We start from the raw sequence: 14,059 nt of genomic DNA on the forward strand, positions 1-14,059 counted from the left end.
AGGTGCAGGAGGCCGCCTCAGCGTCCTCCCAATCAGCTTCTGCTGAGGGAGTGCCGAGCGTCGAGCCGCGCACTCCCCTAGCCTCTCTCCAGGCGGCTGGTACTCGCTCTTAGAGATCTGCGATAGCTCAGAGCTAGGATCGCTGCCGCAGAGGCACGTGAGGTTCCAAGACTGCATTCCAGGCCCCGCCCCTTCATCGGGATCTGGAAGGAGGAGCGCCGTGCACGCTCGCGCCGGCGCGAGCACTGAAGCTCCGCCCCCAGCTTCTACCTCCGGTTCTATCCCGGCGCTTCGCCCTTCCCCACAGACCTCTGCCCCGGACCCATTTCCGAGGCGCGCCGCATGCGCCGCACAACCCAGGCCATGAGCACGGGCGCGTGCGCGTCAGCGCGCGCCCGCCCCGACGCGAGGAGGCCCCGCCCTCCAGCCCCGCCCCGCTCGCTGGCCTGCCCTCCTCCTGCTACCCTCCCGGCGCAGAGAACCCCGGCTGCTCGGCGCGCTCCGCAGTCATGGAGATCCCCGGGAGCCTGTGCAAGAAAGTCAAGCTGAGCAATAACGCGCAGAACTGGGTAAGTTGGGGAGGAAGGCGAGACGGCGAGGAGCGGAGAGGCTGTGGGAGCAGCTCGTTCGGGAGCCGCCGCCTCTCTCCCGCCTCCTCCGCATCCTTCTAGGAGCGCGGAGGTGGGTTCCGGGGCCGCGGCGCATCTGGGCTGGGGCCGTGAGTGGTTGCGAGGCAGAGGGGCGCGGCGCAGGGTGGGGGTCTCGCCCTAGCTTGGCGCAGCGTGCGGTCCGAGCCACCGTTCGTGGGAAGAACGCCCCCCCTCCCCAGCGCCTCCGCTCAGGTAAGACCCCCAGGAAAATCCTTCACACGTGAGCTGGCGCCTGCTGAAACCTGCGGCTGCAGAAACAGGAGCTTCCTGCATCCCTTGGAGTGGCCTGAAGATCTGCAGAGGAGGCGGAGGCGGGCGCCTTCGACGCGTTCTTGGTTTTTCTTGGCTCTGCCAGTGCGGTTGGCCCAGGTTTGGGTCCATCTCCATGTCTTTCCATTTCTGAGTTTCAGTGTGAAGGGAGAGTACCCAACAATGTGGTCATTCATGAGTTGAGACTGCCCTGAACTGAGGTTCTTTGTATCTCTGTGTTAAATCGGCATGTTTAAAAAGTAGGAGTTTGAAAGACCCCATTCCTGGTGACAGTCAGGTATGGGACCAGTCCTTTATAACGTTTAGTAACGACTGCCAGTTGACTTTGTAAGTGCTATGTCCTTATAATGTTGCTTACTTCCTTAATTTCTCTGTGATGAGAAAGAGCCTTATCTTCTTCCTTTGTAAGTGTGGAGCAGGGAAGGGCCCATCTTTGGAGACTGGAAAGGCACTGGTTTTAAGTTTAGATGGAAATGCTATTTCACAGTCCAATGGAATAATAAGGTTTAAATGCAATGTCTCCCAAAACGTTACTTGCCCTAGATGAATCAAAGAAAAAAAAAAAAAACAAGCCATTTCAGGCAAATGTTCTTTGGAAGTCATTAATTTACCACATCTGTTGTTATTGTTATCATGAATTGTTTACTGATTCCTCTCTCCTTTTAGTTAACTCTATAGATGGTAAGGAGGGGAAGGAGATTTAAAAGATGAATTAGAACAGTGGAAAGAGCACTGGACTCCTGGCCTGGTCTCTCATCCCAGCTTTGCCATTTATTAGCTGTGTGATCTTGAGGAAAGTCACTTTACTTATTCGAACCTCAATTGACTTAAAGGTATAATAGTATGTACTTCACGGGATTGTTCTGATGAACAAAGAAGGCAGATCATGAATTTGAATGTGCGGTGAAACCACTGCCTTGAAACTGAGACTCAGTTTCGCTTCTGTTACCTTAAGGTATTTCATGGTTAGGGAAATGAGATTGGCTTACTTGGGGTATTTACGGATAATTTCTGTTACATTGTCCATTTATTTACTCATTTATTTATTAACATTTGCCACATGGTGCGTATTCTGTGTAGAGACTTGTGCTAGACATGGTGGTGAAAAATGTGGGACTTACTGCTTGCCTTCTAGTAGTTTATGGTCTGTTTTGGGGTTGTGACATTTGCCAAGTGGTGAATATGTCTTTGTGGTCCACAGTGAGTGGCGTAAGACAGAAGTTTTATTGCAATTTAGAGGAGAGATTAGTTTCGCCTGGACGTTTTGGGAGGGTTTATGGAGGATTTCAGATTTCTGAGTCAGAGGGGAACTGCGTGGATAAGTGTTGGGAATAAAAATTACCATTTTTTTACTCCAGGAACATTGACGAAACTTGTTTGACTGCTCTGGAGAGTTTTTGTTGGGAAGTGGAGGTAAGGTTCCATAGGGAGGCTGGGCCTCCGTGATGCTCTTATGTTTGGCTGCAGAGAAGACTTGATTCTATGGGAGATTTTTGATGGGGCTAGAATTTTAAATTTTCTGATCCTTGTAAATTTTTTCTCTCCCTCTTGGAACATCCATCCTCTCTTTCTCTCTCATACTTAAATCAGCTTAATAGGCCCAAGTGTGAAGAACCCATATACCTTTAAAATTCCTATCACAGGGTAGAATTGGTAATCCAGGAAGAATGTTCCGCTGAAGAAATGTAGACCCTGGTAGGACCCAGATGGGGAAGCCCTGGAGACCAGACAAGGTTATAGTAAGGTTTAAATGAATTAATAGATTGGAAGCCTGCCTGGCACATGAGCACTGTTTATGTTCTTGTTTATCCAGTGTGAGGGGCTGAAGGGCTGCGGTAAGGTGGCAGTGGGACTAGAGGAGTAGCTGCATTAAAAACATTTAAAGAAGAGTAGAGAGGACCGACTAGATTTAGAGGATGAGAAAGGGGGAAATGTTAAAAGATGATCCTCAAGTTTTGGTCTGGGAAGTGGGGAGAAAGGTTGTTACCTGTGTGGAAATTGGGAAGTAGGTTGGGCACGGGGGTAAGGGTGATATTAGTTAAACACAAAGGAGAGTTTAGTGTGTGCCAGGAACAGTTTGAAATGTTTTACCTGTATTAGCCCATTGAGTTTTTGTTACATTTCTGAGGGTGAATATCATGAGAGACAGTGGTTAAAAGCAGGACCTGGAGCTGACTGCCTGGGCTGAAAATCTGGACTCCACTATTTATTAACTGTGTAACTTTTGGCTGGTCACTTAATTTCTCTATGCCTCTATCTGCTTATCTATAAAATGAGAATGATAGCCTCACAGGGATATTGTGACAATTAGGGTTAGCTTTTACTGTTATCATCCTCTATTACAATTAGCATTTCCATTTTATAGATGAGAAAACTGAGGCACAGAGATGTCATGGAGCTTGTGAGTGCTGGACCCATTTTAAACCTGTTGCATTTGAGGGACAGCCTTAGTAGAGATAGTCTATAGAGGAAATATGAGCCATGTATATAATTCAACATTTACTAGATACCGCATTAAAAAGTAAAAAGTAACAGTGAAATAAATTTCAATAATGTATTTAACCTACTGTATCCCAAATACTGTCATTTCAGTATGTTTTTCAATGTTCATATAAGTTCAACACTATCATAATTAATAAAGAGTTACAAAAATCTGGAGGTTTTTTTACAGTTAGTACACATTTCACTTCATACTACCCACTTTTCAAATAGTAGGGACATGTGGATAACATAGTTACAGAAATTGAGTTGTGCTGAGGTTGGAAGTAAAGGTTTCATGGTTAAATTTGAGTTAAAGAATATAAGGAAAGTAAATGTGAGACCACATACTAAGCTTTGGGTAATAGCTCCTGTTAAGGATTAGGTAAAGGAAGTGTACTTGTGGGAGACAATAGGCAAAGAGATGGGAAAATGTAGTCTTACAGCTCTGGGAAATGGTTAGAATTACAGGAAGTTAAAGCTGTCCATATACCTGTGGGAATAGGAAAGAAAAACCAAGAAATTGACTTGCTCTTGGAGCTGCCTCTTACTTCAGTCTGATAAAGCATCACATATAATGAATATCATTTTCTATCCAATTGAATCTTTCTCCAATGGGACCAGTTTTCATCTGCCCTTGGGGATGTGTTAGTTGGGCCAAGGGAAATTTGGGACACTCAGTTCAGGCCCAGGTGTCATTCACCCATTTTGTAGAATCATATTGGGCTGAATCCCTTGTTGGACCTGTCTTACAGTGGAGTAGTGTCCTGGGCGTGACATTAAGAAGCATATGCAGTCTCTGGTTTGCTTTTCCATTCACCTTTCACAACTCCCTAAATTTCCATAGCTCCAGCCCAACCTTCCATCCATATCATACATCCTCATGGTTTTACACAAGCCTTTCCTTCTCCCTGGGATGCCTGTTACCCTTTATCAGGGGCTGAAATGTTCAGAGCCTTGGACCATTTTACCTTAACTGTGTGAAATGTGTGGCCCTCATAGGTACATGTGTTCACTTGCTGATGGGCTGAATTGTTTGTGCTCTTCTGAATTATGTTGCATTCTCTCTGCTATTATGTATCTTGTAATCATATTTCATTATAGATGTTTTGTATCTACACTGAGCTTTTCCTGATATAACAGAATTGGGGATAAGGGGCAGGATGCAAAGTAGCTCGGTAGCTCTGATATTGAAATCCTTAGATAATTCATTAGTATCTTACAAAAGCTTAAGTAACGGAATAAGCTCCATATGTGGGAGGATTCCGATTACAGTTTTGTCACTTACCATCTGGGTGATCTTGGGAACATTATTTAACCCCTTCATCTCTCAATATCCTCATCTGTAATGAGATAATAGAACATACCTCATAGTGAGGCTAATGGTGCATACCATATGGGGTTATAGTGAGGTTTAAAGAAGTTAATATATTTATAAAGCTATGGTTCCTGGCACATGAGTACTATTCTTGTTCTTATTATTTATTAGCTCCTCAAATATTTAACACTTACTTTGTATGTGCCTTTGTTCCAGGTCCTGAGGATGCAGTGGTAAAAAGACAGAAAAGTGTCCTGTTTCATGGATATTACATTCTACCTGGGAGAGAGTTAATTAAACCAAATAAATGAATGAAATAATTCTCCCTTTTACCAATTCTATCTTTCCCAAACAGCTTGTCTCCTTATATGTGGATGTTTTTCGTAGAAGGCCAGCAGCATATTCTGGATTTAGCTGAATACTCAGATGCTACAAAAATGAAATAAGAACACAGAAGTGGAACACACAGCCAAACAAGAGGCCAATATACTTGTCCTTCAAAGGATTGGCCTGGATGTGGTCAGGAGCAGGCATTGGTCTTTAATTTCCCCCACCCCCAGGTTTAACAGAGAATTGATCTTTCTACCCTGGGAAGATGATACTAAAAAAATTGCCTGATGAAAAGGGAAACTTAAACTTCTACCAATAACAGCAATAAGACGAATGATAGTGAGGTCTAGATCTGTGTTGTCCAGTTCATGATCCACTTGGGGCAATTGAAATTTAATGAACATTAAGAAAGTAAAAAATTCCGTTTGTTAGTTGCAGTAACCACATTTCAAGAGCTGCGTATGTGGTTAGAGGCCACAGGAATTGGACGGCACAGTATAGAACATTTTCATCATCTCAGGAAGCTCTGTTGGACAGTGCAGATCTAGATGAAGCTTTCTGATGGCTGCCAGTTTTTTTTTCTACTTACCTGTGTGTTTATGTATTCAGGTATTTTTACTCTGTTCCCAAGAACAGGAAGTTTCCAGAGTCAGTGGATACTTTGAAATTTTAGTTTTGGGCAGTTTTGCACCCTGGCTTCTGGTAGCGTGTCCAGCAGTATTAGCCTCCCCTTAGCGTAGTTGCTTCTTCAGATTTGAAGTGTCAATATGCTTCCCAGCCTGGGTGTGTTACGTTGAATTTTGAGGAGTAGTTCTCTGCTCTAGTGGTTCTCAATCATGTGAGATTTTACCAGCCCTAGGGGGCATTTGGCAATTCTGGAGACATTTTTGGCTATTCTACTTGTGTATGGAGGGGGGTAATTCTTCTAACATCTATTGGAAAAGATTTCTTAAAAAACCTAAATTTCTAAAAAAAATTCTTAAATCTGAAATGCAAATGTAAAATCCAATTGAAAAATCCAATTGATATGGCATTTTTTTCCCCCATCAGCCTGGAAGTTGCCATTTCTTACTCTGAGATGGATCAGTTACTCATAGCATACCAATAACAAGACAGGAAAACCCCAATCCTGAATTGTTTTGAAATCAGATTAAGTAATTAGTTCAAATGGAGGGAGTGATTTTTCTTTTTGGTATTAAGCGGTAGTAAAGAGAATGTTCTCAGGGAGACTATTGCAGTGGCTATAGAGACTTCTGCAATGGAGTTTTGCTGTAGGGGAGATAGACTGGGCTCAGTTCCAAATACAGTAAGGAAAAGTGGGAATTTATGGTTAAGGAGCAGGGTGGGGGTCAGTGGATGGAAAATTACTAAGAGGAAACATTAAGAATTAGGGAGTATTCTGACTAAAACGATTTAACAGGGTTCTTGCTGAAGGCAGGCAGGCCAAGGTGATCAGACATCATCAGGGGATGGTGCAGCTTGAAGAGTTTGGTCAGCTATCGAGGATGGGGGATTTCTGCTAAAATTGGACTCTTGAAGATGTGCCCGAGGATAGGGCCCAGTGGAAAAAGGGTTCAGAAGGAGCCTGCCTAGTTTGATCAAGGGGAGAAATCTTGTCAGTGGTAATCGTTTCTGTGACATATCTTTTCCTAAAGACACAATTGTTAAATTTTAACTGAATAATGATGGTAGAAATACCAGACATTAGGTAGAGAAATTCAGTGTCTGTCTTTGGATGAATGCAACCGTTGTGCAGGCTGTTTTCTCTTATTCTTCTCTCTAGTTACTTTGGTGCTTGCATACCTTCCCTCTGCCTTTGTCTTTCATGTTTTTTTTTTTTCTTTTTTGTTTGAGACAGAGTCTTGCTCTGTTGCCAGACTAGAGTGTAGTGGTGCGACCTTGGCTCACTGCCACCTCCACCTCACTGGTTCAAGTGATTCTCCTGCCTCAGCCTCCCGAGTAGCTGGGACTACAGGTGTGTACCACCATGCCCAGCTAATTTTTGTATTTTTAGTAGAGACGAGATTTTACCATGTTGGTCAGGATGGTCTCGATCTCTTGACCTCGTGATCTTCCCACCTCGACCTCCCAAAGTGCTGGGATTACAGGCATGAGTCACCATGCCCGGCCTGTCTTTCATATTTTTAACTGTACAATTCAGTGGTTTTTAGTATAGCCAGAATTGTACAGCCATCACCAGAATCTAATTTTAGAACATTTACATGTCCCCAAAAAGAAACCTTATACCCATTAGTAGTCATTCCCCAGGCTCTGCATTTTCTCCTAGCCCCTGACAACCAATAATGTACTTTCTGTCTCTATGGATTATGCTATTGTGGGCTTTCCTAGAAATGAAATTATATAATCTATGGCCTTTTGTATCTGGCTTTTGTCACCTAGGATAATGTTTTCAAGCTTCATCCGTGTTACAACATGTATCAACTAGCCTGGCCAACATGGTGAAACCTTGTCTCTACTAAAAATACAAAAAAAATTAGTCATGCATGGTGGCATGTGCCTGTAATCCCATCTACTCAGGAGGGTGAGGCAGGAGAATCTCTTGAACCAGGAGGCGAAGGTTGCAGTGAGCTGAGATCATGCCATTGCACTGCAGCCTGGGCAACAGAGCAAGACTCTTTTTTTTTTTTTTTTAATAGTTCATTCATTATATGGTTGAAGAAAATCCCGTTGTATGGATAATAACACATCTTTTTTTTTTTTTTTTTTTTTTTTCTTTCCTGAGATGGAGTCTCACTCTGTCGCCTGGCTGGAGTGCAGTGGTGCAATCTTGGCTCACTGCAACCTCCGCATCCCTGGTTCAAGCTATTCTCTTGCCTCAACCTCACGAGTAGCTGGGATTACAGGCACGTGTCACCACGCCCAGCTAATTTTTGCGTTTTGAGCAGAGACGGGGTTTCTCAGTGTTGGCCAGGATAGTCTCGATCTCTTGACCTCGTGATCCACCCGCCTCCGCCTCCCAAAGTGCTGGGATTACAGGCATGAGCCACCACGCCCGGCCACATCTTCTTTATTCATCAGTTGGTGGACATTTAGGTTGTTCCTACTTTCTGGCTATCATGAATAAATGCTATGAACATTTGTGCATAAGTTTTTGTGGATACTCTTATGTGGTTTTAATAGTTAATTTCAACCTTTGAGGTGGACATTAGTGTATTTTGGCTGCCTAGTCTCTGAACCTCCCTTGTACGTGTTGTTAATGCCTCACTGTGTTTGTGTTAGGAGACAGGGTCTGTTACAGATTAATGATTTCTTTATTTATCTATGTATAACTGGTTCTTTTTATGAAATGTTTTTGTTTTTATTGTGTCCTGAGTGTCTAGAAAGGATCAAACAACAAATAATGAATGAACAGGTAGTCCCAGGCCCATTCTGACTTCTAGGAGTATCTTAGGGCCAGAATTCCCAGCTGGAGATAATGGAATGGAGGGCCCTTCCATTAAAGGTACTGATATAAAAACCTATTAAGTATTTAAAAGTTCTTTAATCTTTAACAGAATAGTTGGAGAGCCGTAATGTTTATGCAGAGTGTATGCATGACAGATGGTAATGATGAGAAAAGCATGCTAGTAACTTAGTCCTGATTCAGGACGTCTGTGGTAGGGCCTGAGATTTGCTTCCTAACAAGCAGCCAGGCCATGCCAGTGTTGCCACACAGTATATTTTCTAGTAGCAAAGTTTTAAGAGTAGCCTTTTCAAGTTGTTTTCTCAACATCCTCCAGGGATGTATGATCTTCACTTGCTTTTTATCATTGACTTATTAATATTTAAAATATTAATTTCAGTCATCAGTTAACTCTGTGAACTAAAGGTTTTAATTATCAAGAACTCTGTGAACTAAAGATTTCTTTTCATTGTATTCCACAGTCTCTCATTTATCCATATTGTTATGATCTCTACAGTTTTATCCATATTGTGTCTAGGGACATAAAAGAAATGTGCCTGTTACCATTTCAGGGATTTCTCATTGGAGGAATACACTGTTTATCAGTTTAGGGTGGGTGGTAAGATGGATGAAAGATGTGGAAGTCCAGAATTATGCTTAGTATTTGGTATATGCTTTGTGTCTTTATACATTTCACTTAAAAATGCACAATTCTTTATAAAATCATGAAAAATTCACAAAATCTGAAATTCTCTTAAGTAGCATCACAGAGAAGTTGATTTTCCTTACTGGCAAGTGGATAAAATAACAAAATGGCCACGTGGAAATTAAGATGGGTCAAAAAGGGCCACTTGTGTCATTGATGAGGATGGAAATTTGTAGTATGTACAGAAAATGCATACCACAAATATCAGAGGACATGCAATATTAGCCTAGTGACAGGATCGTTAGTCATTTAGTTCTAAATGTAGTAAGTATTAAATGGCCTTGCAATGAATTGTTCATTTCTGCTAGATTTAAGATTTCCAAATATCAGTCATCATTTCATTTGCAAGTTACACAGAGAAAACAAACCATACTTTAAAATAAATGTCTTGTATCTAACTTTTATGAGTACTAACTAGTAACAAAGAAGGTTGGGCATTGTGGAAAATATGGATAATTGTAACTCATTGTAAAGAACATGGCTGTGCTTTGGTCAAGGATAGGCCGAGGCAAACGTCCAGAATGACTCAGCGAGTTTACAGCGCAGGTATATAACTCCACTTGTTATCACAGCCATGTAGCCATAACATAAGCCTCATCATTTGGCTCTAAGCCACTATTGTCTGTAAAAGGTATAATTGCCCTGCTGACACTGTATGGGTGTGCTTGCATCCAGAGAAGGAGAGAGCGAGCCAGAGCTGTCCATCTTTGCAGATGGACAGGAGCGAGCCAGGACACAGCTCGGCTTGCTCACACCCAGAGAGAGAGAGAGAGATTTAAGCTGCTGACCCTGAAGGGAGAGCCGGCCGCGTAGCTATGTGTGGGAGCTGCTGGACTAAGCAGTCGAGACAAGGCAAACAGCGTGAGAGAGCTAATGTGAGTGAGCTGCTAATGAGAGAGCTGCTGAGTAAAACTACCTTTCACTTGCCTGTGCCCCAGAGTGTTCTTTCAGCTATCTGCTCATCCACTTACTCCCTTCCTACCTCAGCATGAGCTGGAACTTGACCCCAAGCAGGACACTCATAGTCCTTGACCTGCTTTCCTAAGGAAATAATATATAGGCACAAGAAGGCACCTAAATGTGTTAATGATACATAAATAACAAAAGAATGTTATGGGCAGTAAAGGTTGTAGGGACTTCCTGGGTACACATACTTACACTGAGCCAGATATATATATATATTTTTCTACAAAGCACCCAGACTACTAAGTAAGAAGCGGTAAGCTTGGTTTCTCTCTCCTGTGTATGGAAACTAGGGCACAGAAGACTCAGTATAGAAATGTACTTTAAAAAAAAAATTTCCAACCTAGAGAGCCAAGAATAGAAATTTAGAGGTGGAGGGAAGTAACGCATTCTCAACCCTTAATGAGTCATTAATGTCATGTTTCCTCAGCAGAATTATAGAAGGGATTTGGCTGAAGTGGGTGCAGAAGGAAGGAAAGGGGAAGTAGAACAAGATTATATGTATAAGTGGCTGTGGAGTCTAAAAATTCAGGCATAAGTCACTTTGCAATTCTGTAACCACCCAATGCGTTCATTTTTCCTGCTGCCCACAGGCAAATTTATCAAGACAGGGTAATTGCAATAGAGAAAGAGTTTAATTCATGCAGAGCCAGCTAAACAGGAGACTTTTATTATTGAACAAATCAGCCTCCCTCAAAATTTAGAGGCCAGGGTTTTTTAAGGATAGTTTGGTTGGCAAGGCAATGGGTGCAGCCAGTTCGTTGGGGATGTAATCATAGGGGTGTGGAAGATAGTCTAGTGTGTTAAGTCCACTTCCGGTTGGGAGCACACAGGTGGTTGGTGGGTCCAGGTGGAGCCATTGAGAGTCAGAAATGCAAAAACCTGAAAAGACATCTCAAAAGGCCAATCTTAGGTTCTACAATAGCAATGTCATCTGCAGGAGTAACTGGGGAAGTTGAAAATCTTGTGACTTCTGGAATAGTGGCTGGTAATCATTTATGTTTACACCTTGGGAGAATTCAGGCTCCTCTCATCTCCTAAACTGGTGGTTTTTTGTTAGCTTTAAAAGATGGTTTACTTTTGGGGAAGTACTATTATCATTTAAACTAAAAACTAAATTTCTCCCAAAGTTAGCTTGACCCAAACCCAGCAATACCTAAGGGCAGTTTGGAGGTTAAAGGCAAGTTGGGGGTTGGTTAGATCAGATCTTTTTCACTGTTAACAATTTTCTCACTTATAATTTTTGCAAAGGCTGTTTCAATTCCAGTAGTTTTATAAAAGTGCTCTTTGATTTACTTTGAAAAACTGGGAGGTAGGACAATGTGGCAATTTTTTTTAAGTTTATTTTTTAATATGAAAAATATTGTTAAAAACTTTAGCTGAATTAAATTTAAAAGAGTTTGAGCAAAGAATAATTCGTGAATCAGGCAGCCTCCTGAGCCAGAGTAGGCTCAGAGGCTCCAGTGCAGCTGCGTAGTGGAAGATTAATGGACGGAAAAAGGAAAGTGGCGCACAGAAAATGGAAGTGAGGTCCAGAAACAACTGGATTGGTTATAGCTCAGTATTTGGCTTATTTGAACATGGTTTGAACAGTTGGCCACATTTGATTGGCCAAAACTCAGTCATTGGCACAAAGGTGGCTACAGTCTGTTTGTGTCTCCAGCTAGGTTACAGTTTACTACATATGGAGAAACCTTTAGGCTGAACTTAAAATATGTAAAAGAGGTAGCTTTAGGCTTAACTTGACTTAACAATATCAAACATACATAAACCAAAAAAATCTCCTTATATCCAGAGTACTATGTTTGCTGCCAGAATCTTTTTAAATGTAGGAGGCAAGAAACTGAGGAAGCATTCTTTTTAGAGATTAAAACAGACGGTCTCTACTTATCCTGTCTGTATTATTTCTCAGCCATATTCTCAGCAGTTGATAGCTTGACGATAATTTTTATGCATTCTAGCTTGATTTGATAAGAAAAGCAGGAGATATTTTACAGAGCCCAAATCAATTAAAATTCATTAGATATATGTTTCTTCTTGTCTAAAGAGTGAAGTAACTTGGAAAAATCCTCAGACAAAATGACCAAGCCAAACAGGTTCTACCAGTATAGGCAGCAAAATGTGTATAGCATCCTCCGCAATTCCCTTTTAGAAGAGACCTTAGCTCCCTTTTCGCAGAGACCTTAGCTCCCTTTTCTTCCTTAGCCAGTATCGATGGGAGCTAAAGCTAAAGAGGTGCCACTGCTTCTCAAGATATACAAATGTCTACTTCTGAAGCCCTCTTTTTTAAGTTCTTAGAAATGTAGAGCTGGTAAGTTGTATTTGCTTCATCAGTTTATTGAAAAGAAATGAATCTAGAGACTCATTACAATTTTTTGTAAGTGATTATTAAATATATAAAAGTATTTTATTGGAAATAAAGTATTAATAATTATTGTGTAAATAACTATTGTTAATTAGATGAGTAGATGGGAAGGGGTGCAGTTTTTGTGGCATACCTATTAAAAAGAGTTGTCAAATTGTCCCTTTGGTCCCAGAGGATTTTTCAGGTAATGGTAATGATGATAATAAGATTCAGATGTGTGGGAGATGGCATTTCTACTGTACAGGATTGTGAAGGGGAAGGCAGGAAAAGAGATCCTTAATCTCATGGAAGTTGAAGATTTGGATAGAAATTTAATTCCTTAAAAATCAAATCTGTGTCTTGGTGGAGGTCAGCAAAATGACAGAATGGGACTTCCCAGTGCTTGTCTTCCCACAGAAACATTAATTGAACAACTATTCTTGCACAAAAATACTTTAATAAGAGCTAAGGAAACCTGGTGAGAGATGACCGCACCTGGATGTAGAAGAGAAATCAGAAAAAACACATTGAAGAGAGTAGAAAGAACAGTTTTACATGACCTATATCACTGCCCTCAGCCTGCAACCTCAGGCAGCACGATGTGGAGAAAGATACCCCTTGCTTAGGGGAGGGAGAGGGCAGTGAGCATAAGATTTTGCCTCGGAACCCAACACCAGGCCCACCCCAGTGAAACTCAGTGCCAGCCAGGCCCCCATAGCCCCAGACTCCAGGATGGTACCCATGGATTGAGCCTTGAAGCCTACCCTGGTACTAAGCAGGATTCTGCAGCCCAAGGTTCCAGCTCCTCCAACCCCCACCACCAGGCCAGACCCAATTGATTCAAGTTTTAGACTTGTCTTAGGGCCAGGCTGGCCCCAGTGGCCCTGGGCTCAGAGCTACCTTTAGTACCAGGCTGGCTCCCACAGGCTGGCTCCCACAGGCAGGCACCTGTGGATACAGGCTTCAAGCTGTCCCAGCTTCAGGCCCTCTCCAGGTTTCAGACCAGCTGAGAGCCAGGTTGGCCCACACAGCCCTGGGCTTCAGGTCTGCCCCAGTACAAGGCCCTACCCTCCAGGCTGGCTACTGCAACCCCATACTTAAGAGACCCAAGGTTTCAGGACCATCCCAGTACATCCCAGCACTGTACCAGCTCCCATTGACCCAGGCTGTAGGACCATTTCTGTGGACCCAGGTTCCAGGCCAGCACCCATATGCTGAGCATCTAGGTCAGCCTCCGTGGCTTCAGGGCAGGTCCTGTGATTCTAGGTAGGCTTCAGACCAACCACTGTAGACCTAGGCCTCCACATCCGTTCCAGCACCAGCTGTGCTCTGTCTACCTGCTGACCCAGATACCAGGCCAGCCTCCCTGAGGACTCCAGCAGCAATCCTGCCTGTGCACCATGCCAGATGGCCTCCCCAAATTCTCTGGACAGGCTGACTGGTGAAGTGCTTCCCAAATGAAGCCAGTCTACAAAGACTGGAATAAGTCCCTACCTCTTCATTGTACAGATATTGATATAAGACAACAAGAAATGTGAAAAAACAAGGAGACTTAATACTACCAAAAGTATCACAATAACCTTCCAGTAGCTGATTC

General features: G+C 42.7%; 1 protein-coding gene across 3 annotated transcripts in view; it reads left to right on the forward strand.

The window, feature by feature from the left end:
- The first annotated feature begins 441 nt into the window (after positions 1-441).
- Positions 442-14,059, forward strand: part of PAPSS1 (3'-phosphoadenosine 5'-phosphosulfate synthase 1) — a 138,546-nt gene continuing 124,928 nt past the window's right edge. For all 3 annotated transcript variants that reach the window (XM_058432407.1, XM_058432398.1, XM_032171929.2), the window contains exon 1: positions 442-569. In XM_058432407.1, coding sequence (XP_058288390.1) covers positions 510-569 — 60 coding nt within the window. In that variant the 5' untranslated portion in view covers positions 442-509. The remainder of the gene's footprint in view (positions 570-14,059) is intronic.

This window comes from Hylobates moloch, unplaced genomic scaffold (genome assembly GCF_009828535.3).
Source record: "Hylobates moloch isolate HMO894 unplaced genomic scaffold, HMol_V3 SCAFFOLD_2, whole genome shotgun sequence".
NCBI lineage: Eukaryota > Metazoa > Chordata > Mammalia > Primates > Hylobatidae > Hylobates > Hylobates moloch.